Here is a 27,312-nt window from a genome sequence, read left to right on the forward strand (position 1 = left end):
GAATGGAGAGAAAAGGAAAGGTAAGGAGAGGAAGGAAGGGATGCGAGTAGAGGAGACAAGGAGACAAGGAGAGAGAGAAGAAAAAGAGTAGAGGTGTCGAGTAGAAGAGACGAGAAGCAGGATGCAAGCGAGGAGAGGGACGAAAGTAGGAAGCAAGGGATGAAGAAGAAGTATGAGGCAAGAGTGAGGGGAATATGAAAAAGGAGGAGGGTGGGGAAGGAGGGTTGGAGAGGAGACGAGGAGAGGATTAAGGAGGCAAGAGAGAAAGGGAGACGGAAATAAAGAGGGGGACAAAGAGAGGAAAGGAAAGTTAAAGGAATACAAGGAAAGGCGAGGGGAGCAAGGAGACGAAGCAAAGAGAGGAGAGACAGGAAGAGGAGGGGAAACAGGAGGCAAGGAGAGGAATAAAGGGAGGAGACAAGTGGAGAATAGAAGGGTAAAGCATTATCTCTCACATTTAGAATAACATTACGATTTGAGGGAGATACTGCATGATGTTTGAAATAATGTCTTCACGGTTAAAAGAAGAATTAAGTGAAAAATAAACTTAAATTTAGTGTTTATTGTTTCGTAAGTAGAGGTAGGTTTGGAAATTTTTGCATTTCAAAATCCTGCCACAAGAGGGCGTGCAGGGCTACGGATTCATGTTCTTTAAATTCTGAAAATACATTTCACTGCTTATACTTTTCAGGACTTTGTAATGTCACAGAGTATTTCTTTAGTTTGCTGTTATTTTTAAACTAAAGTAAACGATGTGTGTGCGTCCTCCTCGTCTTCTGTAACCGTGTTGTATTCGTACCTTGATGATCAGTCCGTCCTCTCTCTGGTTCTTCTGCAGGACGTGTTGCAGAGCCAGCTGAGTCTTCTGCTGCAGCTTCTCCACCTGCAGCTTCTCCTGCAGCCACGACCGGTCTGCAGCACACACAAGCACACAAACACACCCTCAGACACTTACTCAGCTTGTGAAGTCAAGATTAAATCTTCAAGCAAACGGAGCGGGATAAATGCTCTAATGTCAAAACACACCTGGGCTGAGGAACGTACCTGCAGAGAGCAGAACGAACGCAGAGAACAGAGCGAGCTCGTCCTCCGACAGATGCAGCGAACACATGCTTTTAGCGAAGTCGAACACTGACGAGATCAAGTCATCACAACCTGGAAAAATACACAGACACACACACACACACACAAACCAATCTTTACACAATCCTGAAAACGAAGCAACATGTTCCACTGCACTCGACTCGGATGAAATAAACATCGGTATGATAACATGAAGAACAGGTCGGAGAGGTTACATGAGCTCTCACCTAAAGCTTTAAAGACGTCAGGACCCGCAAATTTCCCGTCAAAGTAGACGGTGTTGTTCTGAGAGTCAAACATGCGACACATTCGGACAAAGACGACCTCCAGGGAGCCTGCAGGGAAAATATGGAGACACAGCAAATGCTCGTTGAATTACTCAGTGTTATTTGATTTATTCCGTTAACAAGTTAATCAGTTGTGACTCTATTAAAAAGACACTTACTTTTTAAATAAAGCCACTTTACTTATTTTTTAAACAAATTGAAGTTTCATTCCTGGGCACTACTTTATGCTACATTTCTTTCCAAATGTTCTTGGTATTGAAGGAAAATCAGCCAGAATAAAACAATTTTTATTGAATTTATGTGAATTTTAATCAATTTTGGAAGAGCCTGACCAATTTATCGGCCAGCCGATAAGATGTGCCGATATTAGGATATCTCGACTATCTCGATATCGGCTCATTTAATCCCATATATGTGCCGATATTTATAGATTTATTCACGAGTCACATTGCATTACATTTGAGTTTGTTGTATCAAACTAGCAGTTCTCTTTGTCACCAGCAGAGGGCGCTATATGGATCACATCAAGCATCATCACTCTCCAGAGTGTCGAGCGGTGACGCACGTACAGACGCAGTTACTTCCTGTTGAGTGACCATCTTGTCTTCATTAAATATCTTTTCCACAAGAGTTTGATAACTTGATTGAAAACAATATTGTATATTTATATATCTATTTATCGCTAAAGATTGACCATAGATCTAAAAAAGATATCGGCCAACATATCGGTATTTGATTCCTTTCTCTCCACAATATCGGTATCGGCAGCAAAGAATATAAATCGCTCAGGTCCTATTTTTCTCTGCTGCACAGAGAATGACAACATGTCAGGCTGTTCTTGTTAATAAATACTTTGTGTTGGTTTGAGTCTGCACTTAGGACTTGTTGGCTACAAAAAAAGGAAGAATCAATATCACCTGACTTGTCTGTGAATGAAAACATTTGACGTTTTTTTAACCCCTCGTGTTCCCTCTCACCAGCTTTCAGCAGCACTATCTGGTCATTCTGACAGAGATCCATGAAGCCGTCGATCCGTTTGGCAAACTCCACCACGTACTGTATGGCCTCTGTGATCTTTACCGCACAGAGCTGCCACATCAACTCCTGCGGCTGCAGAGATTACACAAGAGAGATTATCAATACATGATGTGTTTAGGTGAGTTAGTGCTTATTGATTAGAGCCTAACAAACATCCTTTATTGTCCTCAGGGGGAAATTAGCCTTACTCGCAGTAAACAGGCATAACACGAGGCATTTAACCATAAAAACACGTCAAGTAACGCATCAATTGCAATGAAATAGATAGATGCCCATATACACATTGTGAAAAAAAACCACACACATGAATACTAAAGGCTGGGGCACTGGTAGTCTAGTAATGCATATACGGAGGCAACAGTCCTCTTCGCAGGATCGCTGGGTTCCAACTCGACCTTCGCCCTTTGCTGCATATCGTCCTCCCTCTCTCTCTCCTCCCAACATTTCCTCTCTCTTCAGCTGTCCTGTCTAATAAATTTCCCCCCCAAGATAAACACAGTACACACACCTTGCTCTGGTAGCTGTCCACTTCATCCTGCGGGAAGTTCTGCCAGCTCATCTGCTGCAGCTCCTCCCTCAGGTACTGACACGTGTCCAGGTGAGACTTTGAGGTGATCTGAGCCAGGTGATCTGCAGCCAAAAATGTGACAGAGAGCCGGTGAGCAATGGAACGACCAGAATCACAGATCTGACATATTACAAATACCATCAGGGTGTGAATGTGTAGGTGTGACCTGAGTAGTCAGAAGACCAGAAAAGCGCTTTACCAAGCTCCAGTCCATTTTGCCGTTTACAGATGAAAGCGTGTCAAACAAACGTCTGTGAACGCAGCTAAGTGGTGACTTAATGCAGAAGGTGACTGTTGTTCTGTGCGGCTGCATCAACGAGTGAATAAAAGACGGTCAAACAACAGCGAGCTGAACAACGAGGTAACAACAGAAACAGCTCCTGGATGGAGGGACGGGGGAGGAGGAGTATTATGATAAATGTTTCTTCAAAGAAAGACAAAAATCTCCAGGGAAAGTAAAGAGATGATTTCCCCCATCGAGTGCCCCGCCAAGTCCCACCAGGTCCTAATTAACAGACGGCTAATTACCACACGGAGGTTTTAATGAGCTCTGAAGATGAGTTTCCAGCCTCCTGCTATTTAAACAACCTTTCTGGATCTGCTCGCCGCTCACTTCTCTCTCTCTCTCTCTCTCTTACTTTGTTTCTTTCACTCTTCTTTGTGGTTTCTTATTCCTCATCGCCACTACTTTTTACTCCTCTTTCCTAAAGATATTCTCTGTACGTGTTTCCCTCCAGCTCTCTACATCCTTCTCACAGAACTCGTCTTTTCCTCTTTTAAAGTTCAGCGTGTGGCCCCCGGAGGTTGATGTAGACATTGTTTCTAACACGGGAGCTAACAATGGGAGTCGGAGCTGTACGACGTCTCCTCATAACACGATATCTCAAGGAGAGTTCCGCACAAATGTTCATGCCTAAGTCTGCAATCGTTGGACGCATCCTCAACTTTGTCACTAGGGCTGAGCTAAGAAAATCGATATGGTGATATATCACCATGTACTTCTAGCAAATACATTTATGTGCTGCAAGTGTTACAGAATCAATACAGCTGATGTGATGACATATTGACAGATAATTGACCGATGCTGCAGTTCACAATAACATCATAACCATAGCTCTGGGATTAAAATGTTTGAGTGTATTTTTTTAATTTTTTAGATTTTTTTATTGAGCCCCTCAAGGGGAAATTTCTGTTTTTACACTCTGTAAGTCATGCAACACACACATAGGCTGAAATATACACATAAACAAACAGGATCCTATGGACATGCATTAATGGAGTGATGGCAGAGTGAGGGAGCTGCCCACAGCTGTTGGGGGCGCGGGTGGCGCAGTGGTTAGGACGCCCGAGTTCAAATCCAACCTGTGGCTCCTTTCCCGCATGTCATTCCTCTCTCTCTCTCTCTCTCTCTCTCTCTCGACTCTATCCACTGTCCTATCTCTCTATTAAAGGCACAAAAAAAACCCAAAACAATCTTTTGAAAATAAAGAAAAGAACAGCTGTTGTAATGAATGAATTCTGTGTAGGACATGGTCATTATCTAAAATCTATGTTTATCAAGGTTTGTAGTGTATCGTGGGAAATAGGGGTGGCAGTAGCTCAGTCTGTAGGGAGTTGGGTTGGGAGCTGGAGAGGTGCCTGGGCACTTCCCGAGCACTGCTGATGTGCCCTTGAGTAATGTACCAAACCTCCAACAGCTCTGCTGCGCTCAGTATGTAGCAGCAGCACTCTGACATCTCTCCACTGATACATGTCCACAGGTCCTGTTTGTGCATGTGTGTGTTTTGGGCCTCTGAGTGAGAGAAGCATGAGAGAAACCCTAACCCAGCCCTATCTGTCACTGGTCCATTTGGCTTCTTAAAGACATGTCCAGGGCAGCGTCTGTTTCCTGCAGTGTTTTTTTTTCTTCTAACATACCCTTTCTGGGTCGGTTTCAGGCGGCCCTGTAGGGTCTGTTTATGCATCTTGTCTTGATAAATCTACATCCTTACATAACAGTTGCACAGCAGACATTATGCACTTTTGCCTCGAAAAAAGTTCCCTCATTTGGCAACAACCTCTCAAATAATTTCAAATATCACAGATTCAAACACTGAACTTCTGATGGATTATAGAAAATTCAAACAATTAGGATGAGAATCAAATTGGATTTAAGATCTTTCGGTTGAGAACAGGTGCCCCCGAGCCCCTCCTCCTCCCTCATCTCCATCTATTGACCCCGCTCTGCTGCTTCCTCCACCTTACCGAGTTCCGCCATAGACACGGTGGGGGACGCGTCCCCATTGCTGAAGGAGCAGTACGGGAAGAAGCCATTACTGGATCCGTAGTCACACAGCGGCTCCGGTTTGATGCCGTTTATATCGAGTCCTGACTGGTCCGGGGAGGGCTGGAAGTCCAGGTAGAACCCGCCTCCTCCTCCTCCAGAATCTGCCTGTATGTGGAAGAGCAGGTTCAGACATATATAGACTCTTATTGTGAAAGTATTTTTGTCAAAGTAAAAACTACAGACCTTGGAAGACACCGATCCTCCTTCAGGTGAGTTCTGTTCGATGTAGCCTCCCAGATCGTCCGGCAGCTCTGTGAGGCCGCCGGAGGAGAGGCTGTAGTGAGGGGACAGCGGCTCGGCCTCGCCTGGGCTCGGGGTGCCCAGGCCGGGGTGGGACAGGAGGAGGGAACCCTGCTGCTGCTGCTGCTGCTGCTGCTGGAGGCGATGTTTCTGCACCTCAGCGTACAAACTGTCCCGCTGCTTCTTCGACATGCGACCAAACTTTACAGCTGTGAATGAGAACGAGGAGAACTTTAGGGAGCTCATAAAGTCATCAATGATTCGATACATATTTTTGTTTGCAAAGCACCAACATCCCTGTGTCAGCTGTTTTTTTTTTTTATGTTTCTGTGTTCTTTTGAGTTGGTTTAATAGGTTTCCTACTCTCTAATGTGTTGTCCCTTGTTAAATCTGTTTTGTGATCTGTGTTTCATGATGCTTGTCAGTCTTGCTGGCTGCAAACAAATCTGAACCTGAACCGGTATCATTTACTCCATGTGCCTTGCTTCAGTTTCGTGATGTGAAAATAATGTGTCAGAAAGTTCTTTGTCAAAAATCTAAAAACACTTTTCATATTTTACTTTATTTTTTAAATGTATTTTATTTATTTGCACAGTAAAAAAAACAACATATATTTGCACAAAAAACTTGATGATATACATGAAATGTTTATCGTTGCCGTGGAAACACCGGATGTCAAAGACCGCTGCATAAGGAAGTTTGAGCTTCTACTGAAAGTTGCCGTACTGTTGCTATATAAGCTGCTGTGATAAAAACATCATGTAAATTATACTCAGATACATTAGCTCGTCTGTAAACATATTTCTCGTCCTCAGAGCGGTTTCGCCCGGTCGTCATGACTACGGTCAACTCAGTGTATAACTTCATCGGGTTGGGAGGGGAGTAGCAGAGAGAATCACTCCCATGATTCCCCGCCCAGCCTCGACGCCATCTTTTTTTTTTTGATAGCCCCCTGGTGGCGGAGTTTACACACTGTCCCTTTAAGATGCAGGCAATAATATTTAGACCAACATATAGAAATGAATAACCTGCATTTTTAACACCTCATTTTTTGAAATAGGATGCACTTCTTTACTAAATTTTAAAAATACACTTGCTTGGATTCGAGACACTTTACAGTAAAGTACCGCTCGTTATGACATCACAATGTAAAGGTAGATAAGTGACAATGACACTGAACCTGCTGAGAACCTCCTAAGTTTCCAACTGCTGGTCAGTTTTTAGTTGAGAGGACAAGAACTCAGACACCTTGTTGCACACGGAGACACTGCTGGACCGTCTGCAGACTAACATCCTGCACGCCGTGGACTCCTTGTCGGTTCGGGAGGTGTTTGTACAAAATTATCAATAACTTAATTCTAAAACGTGCTCATGCAAGTGTGTGCCTGTGTGTGTCTCTCACCGTCTCGGGACATGCCCACAGCCAGACATTTCTGCAGACGGCAGTGTTGGCAGCGGTTGCGGCTCGTTCGGTCGATCAGACAGTTTTTCTGGCGGGGACACGAGTAGGCGGCGTTACTCTGCTGACTCCGCCTGAAGAAACCCTGACAGAGAAGAGAGACGTTAGACCTCATTGTTCAGACAGCTGTGGCACATCTGTGACACCATCGGGCCTCCGCTCATCGTTTTCAGCACATTTCAAATATTTTTTCTTGGAGACATTTTCCCGCTTCTTTTTCTGGCCAAGATCCCCTGAATGCATGAGCCCCCCCCCCCCCCCTCTCTTGTATTTGCACAGATATAAATCTCCATCGTTTGCTTGTTGGCTGTGAAATAAGCCCCCAGCTGCAGACAACAGCTGCTGCAGCTCAACACACAGGCTTGTTTGGGGAACTAATCTAACAAGGAGAGCGCTTTCTGTGCCAAACGGTTGTGACTGACGCTCCAAAGTGAGTATCAAATGTTTCCTCTGCTCCTGTTTATGAGACTCATGCAGGCTGGGGTGAAATAGATTTTTTTTAAGAAACCTTCCAGTTGTTGTGGAATGACATGGACAGGGACTGAACAATTAGCTACAGATAGCAACCTGTGTGCATGGCATCTGCATGTGTCCATTTTAAACAAACACTTTTTAAAAATCCAAAAGGTAAAGCGCTTATTAGGTTTCTTTAAAATGTGTACACAGTAGAAGTCCGACTAGTGCACACACTCTTTCCTGTGACTTCACTATAAAAAGGACAAAACACTTCCTGCATCGACTCTTCAAATTGGAAGCAGCTGTTCATTTGTGAGGTGTAAAGTTCTTCAATGTGGCTTTAACTGTGAAGCTGTTAGGTTGCAGAAGACGACAAGCCCCAAATATTTCCCTCTCCGAATATGTGCAACAACAAATGTGTGTTTGTAACATTCTCTGGAGAAGCATTCTCCAGAGAATGTGTCTGGATGAGATATTCATGCTGCTTCCAGCTACTTGAAGCTGACCAGGACGATGAGCTGTTAGCAAGATCAGTCACAGGACTCTATCAGGACTAAGACAACCTTAAGATGTCGAGAGAATCTCAGCGCTGAATGCTTTGGTTACACATTCAAACCAATTTCTCCAGTCGAGATGCTTAATATGCTTAAATAGTTCAGACACAAACCTGTGAATTTGTAGTTCTTTGCTTTTGGTCTCAACAAACCTTTTCTGATGTTGACAAGAAGTAAAAGTAGAATTTTATTTGTATGTACCTTTTTTCCCTTAGAGATTACAGTGGCTACTTTTCTCACACCTGATTTTGTGCATCTTACCTTGCAGCCCTCACAGGTGATCACCCCGTAGTGGATCCCCGAGGATTTATCTCCACAGATCTTACAGGGAATGATTTCAATCTGAGCTGCAGACACAGGAAGAAGAACAAATGTCAGCATCATTCAGGACATTACAACATCTGTCAGCAGTTGCTTCACCATCAGCCATGGAGGCAGCTTCTTTCTGAGATCTGTTTCTGATTATCTGAAGGCAAAAAAAAAATACTTTCTGTTAACACCACATATTTTAAAAGCTGAATGCAAATGCATTCAAGTTTGGGTCTCATAAGAGGACAAACGATTCTCCTGCACCACCAGCAACATCCTCTAAGAAATGTCCTCACTCACACACACAAGTGTCATTGCAGTACGTCTGAGGAAGGTTTTTGACATGCAAGAAAAAGGAAGTGGACACTGGGACTCAAAGCAGGACCTGATCAACCCTGCTGGATCGTGTGAGAGAGGGTGTCAGACACAAAACACTCATTGACCTCAGGATACATCACAGACAATGTTAGTTAGCCAAGTGGTTACCTTCAGTGTTGGAAAATGAAGCCAATGCGGAAGTGACAAAAAAAACTGCAGTTTCTTAAATGTCCACTTGAGGCAACATGACAAACAGGAGTTTGTCTGCAACTGTTGAGAATATGAAAACAAAAAAAAATTACCCAATATTGGGTGCCTGGGTTTTCTATTTTTGTTGCTGTGGTATTGAAACAGATATCGAGTGATTGTTCCATCACGACGAAGTTGTATCGGGAAAACCCAACATCAATATGTCCGTTAAAGTTTTAAATCTGCTGATAATATTTGTTGAATCCTATCTGTAACGCAGTTCATGAAGTAAAGTTTCTCCATCTGCTGCTGGACCTTAAAGGAAGAATGTGCGACATTTTACACATAAATAAATCATAAATCCAGTCTCTCCTGTGTGAATGTGTCTCTGAGTCATGACTGTCTACAGTGAGGGAGAAGCTCGAGTCCCGCTGGCTGTGTTGTTGTCAGAGCCGTGTTTACATGGACGGGACGGCCGGCTCCTCCCCTTGTGTTTAAAGCTGTTTTAGTCAAGAACTAGAGAGAAGAAGAAGAACATACTCACTGATTATTTGGATGTTAGTAAGAGTTTTTAGATCACACTCATTCTGTGTCAGTTTATGTAGCTAACTAAAGAGCGCTAACATTAGCATGCTAACACAACAATGCAGGACACAGGTGATGGCAGCTCGAGCGGAGGACAATTTGGTCCACCACTTCCGCTAAACTCCTTCATGTGAACGTGAGTGGAGGTGGATTGGAGGTGTGTCTCTGGAGGAGAGCGGAGGCTTCAGTACGGAGGAGGTGTGGCCAAACAGCAGTTTGTTTTGGTTTCACGCTGGAGTTTCATCTACTGGATCAAAAAGTCACACATTCTTCCTTTAAACAGCAGTTGTTCTCACTTCTGCTAATAGTCTTAAATAATCAATTCATAATTTGACGATCTCGTCTTCCACAAAGAAACGTGTCGACAGTTTGTCAGACGGACTCTGGAAACACACCGACTGTCTGACGGCGTGTATTTATACACTCAGCATGCAGCTTGTAACAGTGACAGCTCGGCTCTGAGCCGCTAAATTTAGCAGAGGGAAGTTATGTAAGTGTGCGACCACATGAACGCAAACACTACACACTAGCTTACACACACACATACACACATACACATACACATACACACACACACACACACACACACACACACACACACACACACACACACACACACAACACACGGTGTAGAGGAGTCTGGAGACATAAAGGAAAAGAAGGATCATTTCTCAGCTGTTTGTTTCCAACACAGAAACGTAGTGAGTATATTTTCAGACTGATTTCATAAATCAAGTCAAATAAGTTCAAACGCTTTCTACGGTTGGTATTAAATCACACAAGGCCAACAACCAAGGGAGGAGGGGGCAGGGGGAGAAACCTCTATCCAATGTTTTGAATTTGGACTGCAGTACCCGTTTTTAAACACTAGGTGTCAGAGTCACATATTGCACCTTGAAGTGTGTATTTAAACAATAGTGTGTCAGATGTTCCTAATCTAAAAGGGCATAAAAGTATACATTCAGGAACAAAAGGAAGTTAAGACTGACTACACCATAAACATTAGGCCTGGCAAGACCCCCCCCTCCAACCAGAAAGAGTATAAAAGTTATGGCATCACATCGTCAGACGTAGACGTATGAGGTGCATAGCAGCAAATAAAAAAAAGTTCATTGGAGGACACATCTGAATCTGTTGAGTTTTCAACAAAGTATAATAAACCCCATATGCATGATGTATAACCCCCCCCCCCCCTTTTACACCTTGACTGTTGAATCCAGCCTCATGTGAACCGACTTAACTCTACTCCCTCCTCTCTTAACCCCACCATCCCACACACACACACACACACACCTCTGTTTCTGTCCCCTTGTGCCTCTGAGCTCCCCCCCCCCCCCCTCCCGTCCGTCTGAAGAAGGATCGACCACCTGACCCAGTGAATGAACATCTACGTGATCCTCGGCTGAACTCATTCAACCTCAGAGGACTCAGATTAACTCCGGCACTCTGTGTGTATTTCTGACTGAAGTCCTCTTTCTCTTAGCTGGTACCGAGTGAAATCTAATCACACACTGTGAAGAATCCTGAAACGGAAGCTATGATATTTTTTGGTGTTATTTCCCATCATGCTTAGTTGTCTGCGTAAATACCATCAGGCAGACTCTTAAAAGATGACTCTGGACGGTTTTTTCAAGTGTCACTGAAAACACTCCTTTAGTAAAACTCCTTCCAGGGTGAATATGTTCAGAGCTGATTGTGCAACGCTGTCACTTTTGTTGACATGAGATTAGTGCGATGGCAGACGTAACCAAACTAGCACTGGTGCTAACGTTGCTAACTGGACTTTTTACACTCTCACACATACACACACACAGTTACTCTCCCACTATGTGGACAAGCAGAGACGTCCTGATTGGACTGTGGAGGTCACTGCTGCTTCATACAACACTCCAATGACACAAAACCCTGCCACCAACGTCTGCGGTTTTGGACGAGACCCGCTGGGACAACTTTGCAAATGAAACGGCCATTTCAGAGGAATGGAGAGAAAACTTCCGCATTTCAAGGAAATCGTTGTTGACTTAGCGCTCTCATGACAGCCGTAACAGTGTGTTTTGTATTCTGCAAGATATTCCTGTGAATTGAGCATGTGTGGCCAGGATAATTTTTTTTAAATGGCGGAGGGAAAAATGCCCGCCTACATGAGGACTAGGCCTGAGGAAACGCTGTCATGAGTGTGTAAGGAGGAAACACAGGAAGTAAGGTTCAAATGTTAAAATTCAAGATAGGAAGATAAAACAGCAAGACTTAAAGGTCACATATTCTCCTCCTCTTCAAGAAGTTTAAATAAGTCTCAGAGCTCCTCAAAACATGTGTGTGAAGTTTCTTGTTCTAAATCCACTCTGATCCTGTATTTGATCATGCCTATAAACCCCTCTATTTCAGCCCTGCTCAGAACAGGCTGTTTCTGTGTCTGCACCTTTAAATATGTAAATGAGCTGTGTTTGACCACACCCCCTCTCTGGAAGGGCTTGGGTGTACTCAGGCTTTCTCGCTCCATGTCCTATTGTTTACGGTGAGAAGGCAGACTCAGCGGACAGAACAAACACCTAGCTGTGGGAGTGTCACCCACCTGGGGGAGGGGCTACTGCCCTTTGTGATGTCATGAAGGGAAAATCACATTTTCTGAAAAGTGGAGCAGACTGAAGACGGAGAGGATAGACTTTTCTCATCACTGGGGGGTTTGTAGACAGACTAGGGACACATAGTCACACATGAAAGATGGCAAACCCGGTGGACCAAAAACGCTTTTCCTGGTTGAAGCCTTAGCCAACGAAACTAAAATAAATATTTTAGTTTTCCAATGATTACACATGAACGAAAGCTTTTTGGAGCTAGCCAGTTAGCCTACCTTAGCGTAGCGAACAGCTAGCCTGGCTCTTTTCAAACATGACAAAGTGAATTACTCTAAAGCAACAATATTTTTTTAAATGTGATTGTTTTGTCGGCAACGATGAAATATTTTGAGAAATAAAGTTCATCAAACTGAAAGATGCTGACGAGAAGCATCAATAGAGGATTATATTCAGATATTGTAGATATTTCTGCATCAACTAATGTTCCAACACCAAATAAAACAAAGACACACACACACACACACACACACACACACACACACACACACACACACACACACACACACACACACACACACACACACACACACACACACACACACACACACACACACACACACACAGAGAATCGTCAGTGCTGCAGTTTCCTCTCCGCAGTAATTAGCTCTCTGAGCGTTAATCCCGTCTGAATTCTACATTTCAACATCAAAGGCTGCGTTCAACAAAGCCACCGCCTGAAATTAGAGCCGATGTGAGAGCAGCGGATATTTATACACTCCGCCAGCTGCAGCACAAACATCTGCTTTGTTTTTTAAGACCCCCTCAGGCTCAGTGAGGGAGCCGTGAAGGCTACTGAGGCTCACTTCTCTTCCGCCTCTCTCGACCACAAGACAGATGACACGAGTGACGGAGAAGAGGACAGGAAGTCAGTATTCCTCTCTGCACAAAAAAAGGAGAGGAAATGTTTCATTGCTGTGATCCGTCATGCCGTCATCGTATTATACTTTACTACAAAGTTACATCACTTGAAAAATGCCAGTTTACATTCATAGCAAACACTGCATGCTCACTTTACTTCTTTATCATCTTTAAAAAGGAGTTTTAACAAACAAAGCAGAAACAGGATCAGAATGTCAAAGAATGGAACCAAATGAACAATACAAGCGTGCAGAGATCCCCCTTGGTAGCTGGTGAAACAAATTGTTAAGATTTTGGCGTTTGAACCTTACCTCAAACAATTTGAATTTGATTATTTCTTTAATTTAGGATGGACAATATTTTTTTTTTAATGGACCTCGATGGGGGCCTCCCGTCCGGCTGGGCCCCAGAAAGCTTCTCGCTCTTTCCCCCCTTATGGGCGGCCTTGGTCAGGGCTGGAGCCATGCACTGGGCCTGCTCTCCTCGCTCGACTACCTGGATGTTAACAAGCCCTGTGAAGCCCTTTCTTGGCTGGGACTTGTATCGCTCAACAAGGTAAAATTAAAAAAGAAAAATGGAGATAAAGCTGCATGTAAGCTGTGAAAGGTTCCACTAGAATATCAACCGGAGCAATGTGTCACCAAATATAGCACAGGCATGTGGATGTTAACCAGCAGGGATGGCGGTGCTAGCACTGCTAACGTTAGCCACATTCAGCAAACAGAACCAAACAAGATATTTGACCTTTGATTAGTATTCTCGGTACCTCGGTCTCAGTTTGACCTTTTAGACTAAAATGTGAAAACCGATACTCTTCATCACTATCTCAGCCAGTGATCCTCTGAGGAAAGTATCGTGATGACTCGTCAGCCGTCAGAAAACTTTCATGTTCGTCAGCATCTTCTCTGATCAAACAGCCGAGTGTGTAACAACCTGCCTGTGTTTGTGAATCAGTTTCATCAGTCAGACCTGTGGGTGATCCTCCCTCAGAGAGCTCACTCCTCTTCATCATTCTCTGCTCGTTCTTCTTCATTGTTCTCTGCTTCCTCCGTTTCTTGTCCGTGCATGATTTGCTTCTGGAAGCTTTTCTTTCCATCCTTGTGTCCTGTTTCCATTCCTCAAACACATTGCCAGCCGCTGCTCAGGATGAATTGCTTCAAGGGAAATTGGTGGGCATATTCTTATATTTTTAATGTGTGAGTCCAGTAGAGCTAGCAGCGTATCAAACTGGACCACTGACATACTGAAATACACCTTCAAGCAATCAAGGAGAATTCTGCAACAACAGGTGAAACTCTCCTCGCTCTTGTTTTGTTCTCATCATGACAGGCCCAGGTGTTTCTTCTGAAGGAACAACTAAATGTAAACTTCACTGCTTGAGAAACCGTTGATTGCATTCTCACTGAAAACGATCCGCTTCAGGGTTCGATTTGAGGGAATCGAGACCTCCTCTTCTAGACGATCTCGACTCGCTCATTATCCTGCTTCAGAGTGCGACTGCTGTGCTCACTTATGTCCAAACGAAACTGGGCCAAGAAGGGAAATATCGACTGGGAACAACTACTCTAAACGATCCAGGTGTGGAAGCAAATCAGAAGACTTGAACGCTTTGACAGTCAATCAAAGCTGTAGCTAAATCAGGTTCAGTACAACACAGACAGAATTCTTCGGTTAGATACCTTATCTGAAGGCTCGTGTTTAGGAGGACAGAACATCGTCCTTCTGTCACTGCAGGCTCCGTTCTCCAAACGTACTCCTCCAGCCTCCACGTAATCTCTGAGTGGATGTGATAACGGCAGACATATGGCAGCACACGTGGATCACCGACACGCTCATTGGGCCCGTCAGCAGACGAAGCAGCAGCTTGTTCATCAGAAACAGTTGGTGGTTTCGCTTAGTCACATCTCCAGCAGGTCCGCACTAATCTCCAATCTGTGAGTCTTCTGTATGTTCATGTACACTGACTCAAAGGCTTACATCACATCCAGCAGCAAACTCCCCCTTCAGTATTGTACTTCTGGAGAATCATTCTTCAGACTAATTACAATATTTGTCCTTTTGATTGAAATACGTTTTGCGTTTGTTAAAGAATACAGAATCTCTTTTTTTCCCCCGGTTTCTTGATGGACAGGGTACACAACCTGTCCTCATACTTTGGCAACGTTTCAGGACCAAATGTTGCCAACATATTTGCACAATTTAGACAGCGTGTAACCCCGTATTTGCACCAGCAACACCAACAGATCTTGTTTTCAGAACGCAGCTCCGCCCGTACAGCTGGAGTCACGAGACCAAGGAGTTCCCGCGATAATTACAGAGTCACATGTGACAGTGCGAGAAAATACGATGCATTTGGTATAAAACCCTTAGAAACACAACAACAGACACACATATGGTCATTTTTCCCAACCCCAAGGAGTTGAAGAAGACTGGACTTGCTTGGATTTGTCTCTTGTATTTTTGTGCTCCTACCATGGTTAAGTCAGCATGATGATGGTTTTTTTGATGTAGTACAGTGAAATACGACCCAGCGCCAAAACGGAGGGTTTTATTCTGAAAATAAACCGGATGTTTTAATGTTGTATTGGTGTCTGACTTCCTGCCCCTATCGATCTGCTCTGTGGTAAATTGATAGATGGGGGTCTGTTGGAATTTAGCAGTAAGAGTGGCTTGCAATGGGCCGCCGGTGGCCTGGTGGTTGTTGCGCACCCAATGTGTGGAGGCTTGGTGCTCCAGGCAGGTGGCCCAAGTCCGGGTCAGTACTTTGGCTCCCCATTCTCCCTCCTTGATTTCTGACTCTATCCACTATCCTCCCTTTAGTGAAACATCAAATAATAAAACTTTAAAAAAGGAGTTGTTTGCCATTTTAAATGGATTAATTCCTCTCTGAAGCACTCTTAAAACTTGCTGTGAGTATTCATGAAAATAACGGAGATTGGATCGTTTGAAAAAGCCCGGTATCCAATATGTCGACAGCCTTACAGATGTAGCACATCACCCTCTGTTCCTCTGCACACCATCTCTGCACTGAGTGTGTGTGGCCATTAGAAGTTCATTCTGCACCGATGCTAATTAAATTCAGAGCTCCAGATGAACACTTGAACCTGGCTGTGTTTTCCCAGCGGACGCTGCAGATGCTTAGCTGTATAGCTACCGCCGTATAATGTGTAATTAGCAGTATAGCGGCGCTACGTCAAGGCTAATGAGCTGGAAGAACCGCATGTGAGCCACCGCATGTTTACCCCAGAAATGCTAAAGCTCGGGCAAATCAAGTCCCTGATGGATAAATTATCTGAAACCCAAATTAAAACATAATAAAGTTTTCAGACAGCGGATCAAAGAGGGAGCAGAGAGGAGGGCCGATAAGCCGCCGCCGCGGTGCCTTTGAAATGTGTCAAGGTTTGGAAATGTAAAATCTCCCTTCCTCCATCCTCCCCAATCCATTTTTCTTTTCTGTTGTCACTAAGTTTAGGTTTAGTTCTTCACATTCTCCCCTCAAGTCTTTGCTCGCTCTTGGTTTTTAAGTCTTATTGTAACTTTGTTAAGGTTATTCATTTTTTCATGACTTTTTCTCTGAAACAAATACGGCGGATAGGGTCCGTCTCCGACCCTCGACACTTTCCTGCATTTCATCCCAGTTTTTCACTCTATCCACTGTCCTCCTCTATAATGCAGATATAACAGCTAAACATGTGAAGGAAATAACTGTTTGAACCAACGAGTAGACGGAGCTCCAACAAGCGAGGTGATCTGGCTCTACGACCACCCGACGTCCCTGACGCCCAGCCTCCACCATCGGACTGCGTCGTCCCCACAACCTCGTCCTGCTCCGACCTCCACCTCAGCAGCAAGGAAGTGTGGACAACAGGAACGCAAGGAATACAAAGGAGAAATCCTTCCTGCATATTATCCCATATGCTCTTTTGTAAAGCTTCTCCGGATAACACTTGTTATGAATTGGCGCTATACAAATAATGATTGATTGATGAAATAGGAGGTAGTTAATGGGTTGTTTTCCACACTGTTCACATCAATGGAATTTACTTTGATATTATCAGATGCTTGATTTACGCACCTCAAACCCTAGAAAGCCGAGTATCATTCTGTCCTGACCAGAGCCACGAGACCTCAAATATTCAGTGTATTTTTTTTTTTTTCTGCTGATTTGGTGTGTGATTGGTCTCAGCAGGCTGCAGGACACCATGCTGCCCACTCTCCCGACCTGTACCCCACCTTTCAGCTCGACCTGCTGCGCTGACCAGTCCACCGCCGCCTGTCTCCTCCTGCTCCAGTCAGGAGGTCTGTCTAACCTCCAAAACCCCCAATCTGTCACTCATTACCACCTCCCTCTGCCTTAACTTCACCTGTAAAGAACAGAAACCAAACAGACACGCAGGAAGAGCTCAGTTCATGTGAGGGGTAGAAGAAGACGGATACGTGCAATCTTTTCACCAGCTCATCACTGTCATCAGTTTCTTTGTGTGTGCGAGCAGCTGAGGTAGAAATGATGTCACTCGTCCCTGCAGAGAACAGTTAAATAATCTGCCGCCTGTTGTAATCCTCTGACATAACAGGCTGGCTAAATGCCTCCTGCAGCGCTTTCTCGCAGACTGTGAATCTGGACCAGACAGCTTTAACACACACACACACACACACACACACACACACACACACACACACACACACACACACACACACACACACACACACACACACACACACACACACACACACACACACACACACACACACACACACACACACACACACACACACACACACACACACTCTGCAGAGCTAGGAAAATCCAGATGTGTGCAGTTTAAATGAAAGAAAAGTTGTTTCCTTAAGGAGAAACACAACCCCTAACACCCTTCTAAATAAATAACGGCTGCTATTTAAGTGAAGTGCATTTTGGGTAACCATTTACTTTCCATAGTAAAGCATTAATAATGCAGGAAAGGCAGAACTCTGCACTGAGGCAGTTTAAAGGAGCAGTATGTAACTCTGACACCTAGTGTTTGAAATGGGTACTGCAGTCTAAATTCTAAACATTGTAGAGATCTGTCTCCCCCCACCCTCCTCTCTAGAGTCTATGCTCACTCAGGTCACCATGTGGTGGACACTGAAGCTTCAGTGTTTAGCCAGCTCTGCATGGGTCTGTAAACCTTTCTGTGTTCTAACCTCTCTCCATTTTTCAAAAGTATCTCCAGTATTGATCCTAGTTTGAGCACGTTTCTGCTCGTGGAGCTTATTAGAAACATGCAGAGGCTTTTTAGGTCGGGTACAATCACTTCTATCTGAACCACTTCTCTTGCCCGCTTCCATCGCTGCAACACCTGTTGGTTTGACCTGATAACTGCTCTCACATCTGGCAAACCGAGGTACAGATCGCCTTAAAACCTCCTACCTTCTCTGGTCCAAACAAATCCAGAGCATTCAGGACCAGAATCTAAAGTTAGAAGGAGGACATACTGGCTGCTGCTTTGTTGTCAGAGAAGCCAGCACTTCAACATAGCATGTTTCCTTAATGTCTGATCATATAGTAAGGTCACTTTATCATCTCACTCACTACACATCTCACTGATTCAATTTAATTCAATTTGAAAAACTTGACTTGTCCCCAGGGGGCAATATGTAAAGCAGAAAATGCTAATTTATGTAAAATTGCTTTATAATCCTAATAGAAGTTGCACTGGCATTAACGACGCAGTCTGTTTTTTGGGGATTTCTCAAAGGGAAAATCTTGAAACCATCATCCTGTGTGTAGATTTAAATAGTGTAGAGGGAAGTCCACAACGTTAAGTTTCTGTTCAGCTGTGTTTTGAACAGCCACTGCACCAAACCACCTCAACGGACTCCCCCTGAATGTCTGAGCTCCTCCCCCTATCTCTGAGGCTGAGCCCAAACACCCTCCAGAGGAAACTTATTTAGGCCACTTGTATCTGAGATCTTATTCTTTAGGTCACAACACAAAACTCAGGACCATCAGGGGAGGGTTGGAACGAAGATCGACCGGTAAATCGAGAAAATGTAAAACTCTGACAGTACAAAAACAAATACATTAAAATGTGTCCCTTCACTCTAATTGTCTGTCCTTGTGTGTGTGTGTGATCTTCAAATGAACGTCCACTGCTACGTTGACTTAAACGTCCACACACACACACACACACACACACACACACACACACACACACACACACACACACACACACACACACACACACACACACACACACACACACACACACACACACACACACACACACACACACACACACACACACACACACACACACACACACACACACACACCACTCTCCTTTACAGTGTAATTCATTTCACTGACATCTCTAAAAATAGCGTTTACACGATCAGTGAAGGTGTCGTCTCTCTTGAGGCTCCTCAGTAAACACAACAACAACAACAACAACAACACACGTCCACTCTGAAACCCACAGCTGGAGGACGAAGACGCGTTACTTATTTCAAATGATGAATCAACGTGCTCCTCTAACAGGAACGAGTCCAGCTCAGGACCATTTTAAAACAAACATTTCATGAATCACAAAAATACGTCACAAAACCAAATCATCCAGAATGAAATGTAAAAAGATTTCAAAAAATGCAAAAAGATTTCATGAATTGCACGAACATTTCACAAAACATGCCGATGTTTCATGAAACAAAAACCTTTTATAAAACACTAAAACCTTTTTCAAAATGTGAAAATATTTTATTTGAGTTTTTTTGTCCTTTCATGAAACATTCTGTGATTTTTTTTACATTTTGACAAAATATTTTTGAACATCTTTACAGATTTATTTGCTATTAATTGAAATGTTTTTGAGTCGATTGAAACATGAACTTAGTTCAGATGAAATCTGGTGACGGTGCATTTAGTCACCTGATGCAGTTTTGAGGAACAAACTCCCCGCTGACCCGCTGTAGAAACGTCACGAGCGGTCTTAAAACGTTGCTTTTGTAACGTGCCTTTGGCTGCTAGTTCATCTTTGTGTGTGTCTACGTGTGTGTGCGTGTGTGTGTCTGTGTGTGTGCGTGCATGTGTGTCTGTGTGTGTGTGTGTGTGTGTACATGTGGTTTGTGTATGGTTCCTGTATGCACACTAGTATGGGAATGTGCATGCTCCTTTAATAAAAGTGTTTTGGTTTAAAGTGACCTCTTGAATCCACTTGTTCATTTTTTTTTTTTTAAATGTGTTTGTTTATCTTTGTCTTCTGTAAAGCACTTGGAGTTTAAGTTTGTGTGAAATGTGCTAAACAAATAAATTGGAATTGATTTGAATTGAATTAAGGGAATCATTTTGCTGTTTTTATTAAATTTGTTTGCATATTTTTAAGCAGCATTTGCAATAAGTGAAATGTATTTTGCGTTCTGTGTGATTTTTATTTTTTTGCAGTCGGCCTTCAGGGCCACCGTAGCTTTAAGTCCAACATAAATCATGAACATCAAAGCAGCCTGAAAATGACACAATGCACACTGGTCCAGCCTATACTGCTATAAAATCAAAATGGTATTTTTGGTCTTAAAAGTTACAGTTAGCGGGTGCTTTAATTTTTTTCACAAAGTTAAACATAAACATATGTTCAATATATAAAAAAAGGTTTTAGAGTAGAAGGACAGAAGTTGATTAAAAAATGTGATAAACTAAGAATAAGCTTCTTTAAACCCAAAGAACATTTATCAGAGGGAAAAACGATTTTCAAAACATAAAAATATATTTCAATAAAGGTTTCATTTACGTTTTTTTTTTTTAATTTCACAAAATCTTTTGCATTTTTGTCAAATTGGTTTTTAATCCTGACATGTTTCCTTTTTGCTTTTTTGTCATTTATGAAATGTGTTTTGCGTCTTTAAATATTTATGCAGTAAGTTCTGTGTGATTTGTATTTGGTGGTTTGCCTTCAAGGCCACAGTAGAAAAGTCCAACATAAATCAATAGCATCAAAACAGCCTTAAAATGCAGAAAAATAAAAAAAATAAGTAAAAGCCACTATGCACAATGGTCCAGTCTATACTGCCTTGTTGCATTTTTCCCCAATAAAACGACAATTGTATATTTTTAACAGTTTAACAGTAAAAACTGTAATTCATGTATTTGAGTAAAACATTCAAAATATGGGCAATATTAAAAAAAGGTATTGGAGTAGAAGGATTGATGAACTCCTCGCTGAAACTAATATCTTTACTGGTCTGCAGGAGGCAGCGAACAGTTTCACGGTAAAACACTAAAACCTCAAACACAACACGAACTACCCGCAGACACTCTGCTGCAGAGAAAGAGACAGAGTGGAGCATCGTCTCTGTCACAGAAATCTTTGATTCAACTTGTGCAAAACAAAACATTTCAGAAACTGTCAATAAAACGTGACGAGCTTCATGGAGAGTCGTGACAGGTGCGCACACACGCGCGCGGACTTTAATTCTTACCTTTCATGGCAGAAATCACAAAATACATATTTATAATCCAGAGTCATGAAGGAGACGCTGACAGGACGAGCCTCTGTGAGTGTGAGTATGAACACAAGCAGCTCTCTCTCTCTCTGCTCTGACACTCCGCTGCTCTCCGCACCTCATGAGGATCCATGTGACTGTGAGGTCACCAGTATGCCCCGCCCACCCCCGTGGCCTGCCCCTCTGACTGACGCAGCTGTCAGCCAATGAGAGAGGAGATAATTTCTCTGATGAAATTATAGTTCAAATTCATGCCTCAGAAAAGTCCTGAAGTTTTTTAAATTGCTCATAAAATTGTGATTTTGTCTGTTTTTATCAGTCTTGTACCTTTTGACATTCAGATCCTGATGAAGGAGCTTTCTACATTCTTATTATTTTTTTTTTATAATGCACAAGTGTGATACAGGTACACACACACAATCTTACACCTAACAGCACATTGTGTGTGTGTGTGTGTGTGTGTGTGTGTGTGTGTGCTGCCGTCTTTTTGACGCTGTGGTTTCTAAAAAAAAGAGTTCAAAAGAAGAAGAGGACGTGTAAAGGTTTCTTTCTAAGAAGAGGAGACAAACGAACAAACAAAGAGAAAAAACAACCAAAAAGGAAGCCATGAAACCACAGAGAACCTCCGCCTCAGCACAAATCAGCTGTCCACCAATCACATCCCTCCGTTCATCCTCTGAGCAGCACAGAACCAGTGTGTCCGCTTAAACAACCATTTATCACATCTTCTATTAAGTCTTCTTACAAAAAACAAAGTGCTTCCTGCAGACGCTGCCTGTTGGATCTTTTGAATCAAATCTGCAGCAGCAGAAAGGGTTTCAGTATTTATAACCACACGGGACACGTTCACACCTGATATCAACGAGCATCCCGTGTCACCACATCTCAAACGGACAACTCTGAGTACGTTAGTGCAGCAGGGACGTTTCTGTTTGAACATTATGATCGGGAGAGTTCAGTAAACTGTTTCATTCCACCAGATGTGAATTAGGTAGCATATGATAGGGCGCCTATTTGGTGCCTGAACACAGCACACCTGATAAAGAAGGCACAGCAACGCCTCTTTTTCCTGAGGACCCTAAAGTGCAACAGACGCCCTCGTGATCTACTGAGGGACTTTTGCTGCTGCACAATCGAGGGCATCCTGACGTACGGCTGTACTGTCTGGTACTCCAGTTGCACTGCAGCAGAAGAGAAAGATCTCGAGCGGATCATCAAAACGGCACAGTGGATTGTTGGCTCCCCTCTTCCGTCCCTCAGAGACACCCACTCGAGCCGCCTTCACAAGCGAGCCTCAAACATCAAAAAGGACACATCTCACCCCGGACACCGCATCTTCACCACGCTTCCCTCGGGCAGACTCAGAACCATTCGCACACGAACAAACAGACTAGGAACAGCTTCTTTCCCAGAGCTGTGGACAAACTCCTCAACCCATAACCCCCCCCACCCCCCACCCCCATGTTCAATAATGACTCTACTTAAACTGTGCAATAAGAACCCACTGCTGCTAACTGTTCGGTACGTACTGTGTGCAATAACTATTTAATTCACTGCACTATAACTGTCTCTTTATAAGAACTCAATCACTGCACAACACCTTTATTACAGATCAGTCACTGCACTCACTGTTTATTTATTCACTGCCATACAACTGTTTATTTGTTTATACACTAAATCAGTCGCTGCACTATAACAGTTTATTTATTGACCCAGTCACTGCACAATTTTGTTTTATTTATGTCTGCTTATTTATAGCTACTGCCTCTCAATCTAGAACAACCTTTATTGTATGTACATAACTTTGCATATACATATGAAGAAGAGGATTGCTGCCAGCAAAGTTTCCTTGTGTTCCTAAATACAATGACAATAAAGCTCCTATTAAAGATTTATTATTATTTTTTGGCTTTTTGTGTCTTTATTGGAGAGATAGGACAGTGGACAGAGTCGGAAATCAGGGAGAGAGAGAGACATGCGGGAAAGGAGGCACAGGTTCGGATTTGAACCTGGGCCGCCCGCTTGGAGGACCACAGCCTCCATACATGGGGCGCACGTACCACCCACTGTGCCACCAGCACCACCAAGGCTTCCATTTTTGCCCGATTCTCAAACACGGCGCATCAATTTACCACAGAGCAGATCGAGCGGTTAAGGAAGTCAGACACCAAAACAAAATGAAAAACATCTGGTTTATTTTCAGAATAAAAGACTCAATTTTGACGGCTGGGAACATTGACCTTTTGTGTGTGTGTTTGTTGTTTTGTTTATAAAGGGTGTTTATACGTTTTTTTTTTAATACCAAATACATCAAATTATCTTGCGCTGTTGTTCAGGACCTCCTTAGTCTCCGCCCTCCAGCTGTCCGGCTGTGTGGCGCTCTGGGAACAAAGCGTGTGGGTGTTGATGGACGAGGGAGCGCCGAGCTGTACTAGAGCAGAGCGGGTATCTGGTGGAAGTTCTGGGTAAGTGAAAGGACAGTAAAAGTTGCTGTTCCTTTGTCGATGGTCTGACAGATGCGTAGATTGTGGCTGCCTATGTGCTCCCCTCTGTGCTCCCTCATAAGCCACGCCCCCTCACTTACCTGCACGAGCACCGTTGCTCCAGAAGTGGACGTCAGCTCATCTTTTGCATTGTGTAGAAACTACGTCGTCTCATGTCTCATTCAGCGGTAAGTAAACTCACAGTGAGGGCTCGTGCATGCATCGGGTAGAGAACGAGCAGGGAGACAGGGAGGCGCCTGATTGGTTCATCAGATCGGTACCTCGTGGTAGACATTGGTCGAAGTTTTTACAGGCTTACAACTGCTACAGATGACAGATTTTCTTTGTTCCTTTTTCAGAGAACATGAGTTATTAATTTCTGTCAGGACATAAAGACAATTTCAACCAAAATCTTAAAAAGTGAATCTGGATAAAAATTACCAACCCTGCCTTTAGTGGCCCAAAAAAGATTCACCAATATCAATTTCAGTCGGCAAAAACCTCCTCAGGGTCTTTAAGAATAAATAAGTAACTAAAAAAATCCTTCAAAAATAAAGTGAAAGACTGCAGTCGAAGCAGACAAGACATTTCACCTAACATCCCACTACCTCCTGACCGAGCAGCAGAACTTCCTCCAGAATGAGCGAGCTGCGTGAAAACAGCCTGCAGAGTGAATCTGAGACGAGAGGGCTGCAGGCGAGAGCGACTCCTGCCAGCAGGGAGAGCAAACCGAGGCGCAGCAGGAGCTTCATTCTTCCTCTAAATTGGCAGAACAGGGGGACGATTTACGCTCGGAAAGGCTCGTCCCATCCCCCCTCCCCACCCCTCCCCCCCCCCCATCACAGCCAGTCAATAGAATCACAGCGGCACGATACGAGTTGTTGCCTGAAGGATCAGCTCTTCTCCCTCCGATCGTCCCACGCTCAGTCGGCCACACGAGGCCCTCACATCCATTATCCCCTCCTTATCAGCTCTAATGAGAGAGACACCGCTCTGGCAGCAGTCCCCCGTCACACATTTATTCTCATTTATCCCTCACACTCGCAACTCTTACATGTTTTACTGTCAAATTCTGGTAATTCTCTTCAATCTAAAGAGAAAAAAATCTACTTCCAGTAATCCACAAAGCATGAAAACTGCAACAACAAAAAAGAAAACCCTCCCCTCACATCTTCAAAGAGTCCCAGTGCTTACACTGGGATATTGTTGCTGTATTGTTTTACAGTTTCTGTCTTTGTCTCTTTAGTCCTCCTCAAAACACACCGACGCCATTTCATGCACTCGTTAAACGTCTGTGCAATGATTTCAAGCAGGGACTTTTTTCAGTTCACAGTTTGAGTAGGCTACTTGACGAGAACTTTTGAAAGTCTGAAGCCAAACAGTCATGCACAGAAAGGAAAAAAAGATTGCCTTCAGTGAGTGTAAAGTCTAGTGTGTACTGATTATGGGCTGCTGAATAAGCAAAGGGGATTGGTTTTGCACATGCACAATCATCATCACTCAAAGGTAGAGTCAGAAGTAATTGTAGTATACAGACTTGTGCAAAGGTAAAGCCTCTGACTTGTCCCTTCTGGGCCTCCGTACATGTGTGGTGGTGACTGTGTCTGCAGAGACTCTGACCTCTGACTGGATTTTACTGTTCTGGTTGACTCGGGACGTTTCTGGGCGGAGCTGGTGTGTTTCCTCCAGCCAATGACAGCGCAGCAGGTGAGTTTAGGAGTGGATACAAGTTAGTGATTGGATTCAAAACAGGCAGATATGACGGACGTAGCGGCAAAGAAGAGAAAATATAATCACAGTGAGGCGAAACTGCAAGTTGACAAATCTTGTTCTAAAACGAGGGTGAACGTTGTGTTGGTTTTTGTGGACGTGGAGTTGGTCTGCTTCCTGTTGGACAGTCAGGTGACAAACACCAGCGGTTAGCTTGTGCTAGCATGTGTTAGCTTGCAGTGTAGCTACAAGCAGTAAACGTACACACTACGTCCTGCAGGGGGGCGATGAGCCCAGGAGGAGGGGCCCAGTTTGAATGTTGTGTTTACAAGCTGCAACACAAAATGCTCTTGACTCCACCTTTAAGAGAATAAAGAGCTAAAAAAACAAACTGTTCACTTACATGTGTGAGTCTTCTTTACAGCAGCTGACGAACCTGGAACACAGAAACAAAGACACAACGTTTGATCTCAGTCACAGAGATTCTTTAGACAAATGGGTTAACTTTAAGGTCTGTTCAAACAGTGACAGAAATTCTCCTCCACAGCTCACATACTTGAAAACATTTAAAAACAGAAAGTAGAGGCATTAAAAAACACAACAGGCATTTCTGTTGCACAACGATGACATGAGGATAGCTTGTGTTTTCTGCAGCTTCATAGGGGAACCAGAACTTCCAGTTTCTTTTCAAGAACAATAAGATCTCATCTCAAGATTTCAGTGAAACATGAATCGGCTTGACCGATGACCAAAACGATACAGCCTAAAATTGAATTGAATTAAAAAAAAGAGGGCCTATTTCACAGAAGAACTGCACGGCTATTTGAGCTACTATGTGCAAAAAAGACAAATAGGAACCATGTCATGCACATTTTGGACGTTTTGGACGCCCCTCTGTTTGCCAGATATGAGACCAGTTATCACGGCAAACCAACAGGTGTTGCAGCATAAGGCTCCACAGCACAGTCTGCGAACTATTTCAAACACCAGATTTGATTTAGTAAATTGTTTGTTTTTTTCATTCAGCTCTCCGCCTCAGGTAAAGTTCACCTCTCCTGTCAAGTCTCCTCCCATCAGCCATCTGGTCGTCTGCCTTTGCACACACACACACACACGAAAGGATATTTCATCAATGTCGAGCAGCCTGTGGAGGCAGACGTGCAGCGCTGCGTCTCCTTGTTTAGTCCCTCAGTCACCTGAGGCTAATAAAACTTTTGTTAGGTTCTTATTTTTATTTATGTTGTTTTCACAATTTCTACTGTAATCTGTGATGTATGCACCAGTTTACATCAGGGTGGTACAGTGATGCAGTGTTCGACACCGTCGTCCTACTGCGGGGGGGGGGGGGGGGGGGGTCTGGGTTCACACCTGGGCCCTCTCCCTGAGCCTGCAGAGGTTTTCTCCTGCTACTTTTAAATAACAGGGACTGTTGCCTTATCTCAATCTATCCAGGTTGTTTTCAGGAGTGAATATGTGTAAATGGCTAGGGACACATTGTCCATATTAAAGGAGCAATATGTAACTCTGACACCTAGTGCAGTCCAAATTCAAACCATCAGAGAGAGCGGTCTCCCAGGTTGCCATGTCATGGACACTGAAGCTTCAGTGTTTATCCAGCTCTGCATCGGTCTGTAAACCTTTCTGCGTTCTAACCTCGCTCCATTTTTCAAAAGCATCTCCAATATTGATCCTAGTTTGAGCACGTTTCTTGTTCGGGTCCTTTCCTGCATTATTTCTG

At 43.6% G+C, this 27,312-nt stretch overlaps 1 protein-coding gene across 2 annotated transcripts in view; it reads right to left on the reverse strand.

Moving 5' to 3' along the window:
• LOC109999627 (nuclear receptor ROR-alpha A-like) overlaps window positions 1–27,312 on the reverse strand; it is an 86,778-nt gene that overhangs the window by 7,284 nt on the left and 52,182 nt on the right. The window contains exons 2-11 of one of the 2 annotated variants that reach the window (XM_065952585.1): window positions 25,978–26,010; window positions 8,273–8,358; window positions 6,945–7,086; window positions 5,486–5,751; window positions 5,221–5,407; window positions 2,917–3,038; window positions 2,348–2,480; window positions 1,311–1,418; window positions 1,045–1,155; window positions 800–912 (exon numbers count right to left, since the gene is read on the reverse strand). In XM_065952585.1, the coding sequence (XP_065808657.1) occupies window positions 800–912; window positions 1,045–1,155; window positions 1,311–1,418; window positions 2,348–2,480; window positions 2,917–3,038; window positions 5,221–5,407; window positions 5,486–5,751; window positions 6,945–7,086; window positions 8,273–8,358; window positions 25,978–26,010 (1,301 nt within the window). Of the gene's footprint in view, window positions 1–799; window positions 913–1,044; window positions 1,156–1,310; window positions 1,419–2,347; window positions 2,481–2,916; window positions 3,039–5,220; window positions 5,408–5,485; window positions 5,752–6,944; window positions 7,087–8,272; window positions 8,359–21,357; window positions 21,595–25,977; window positions 26,011–27,312 lie in introns of those variants that run through there. The other variant, XM_020654711.3, reaches the window with a different exon arrangement.

Source organism: Labrus bergylta, chromosome 3 (assembly GCF_963930695.1).
Source record: "Labrus bergylta chromosome 3, fLabBer1.1, whole genome shotgun sequence".
Taxonomy (NCBI): Eukaryota; Metazoa; Chordata; class Actinopteri; order Labriformes; family Labridae; genus Labrus; species Labrus bergylta.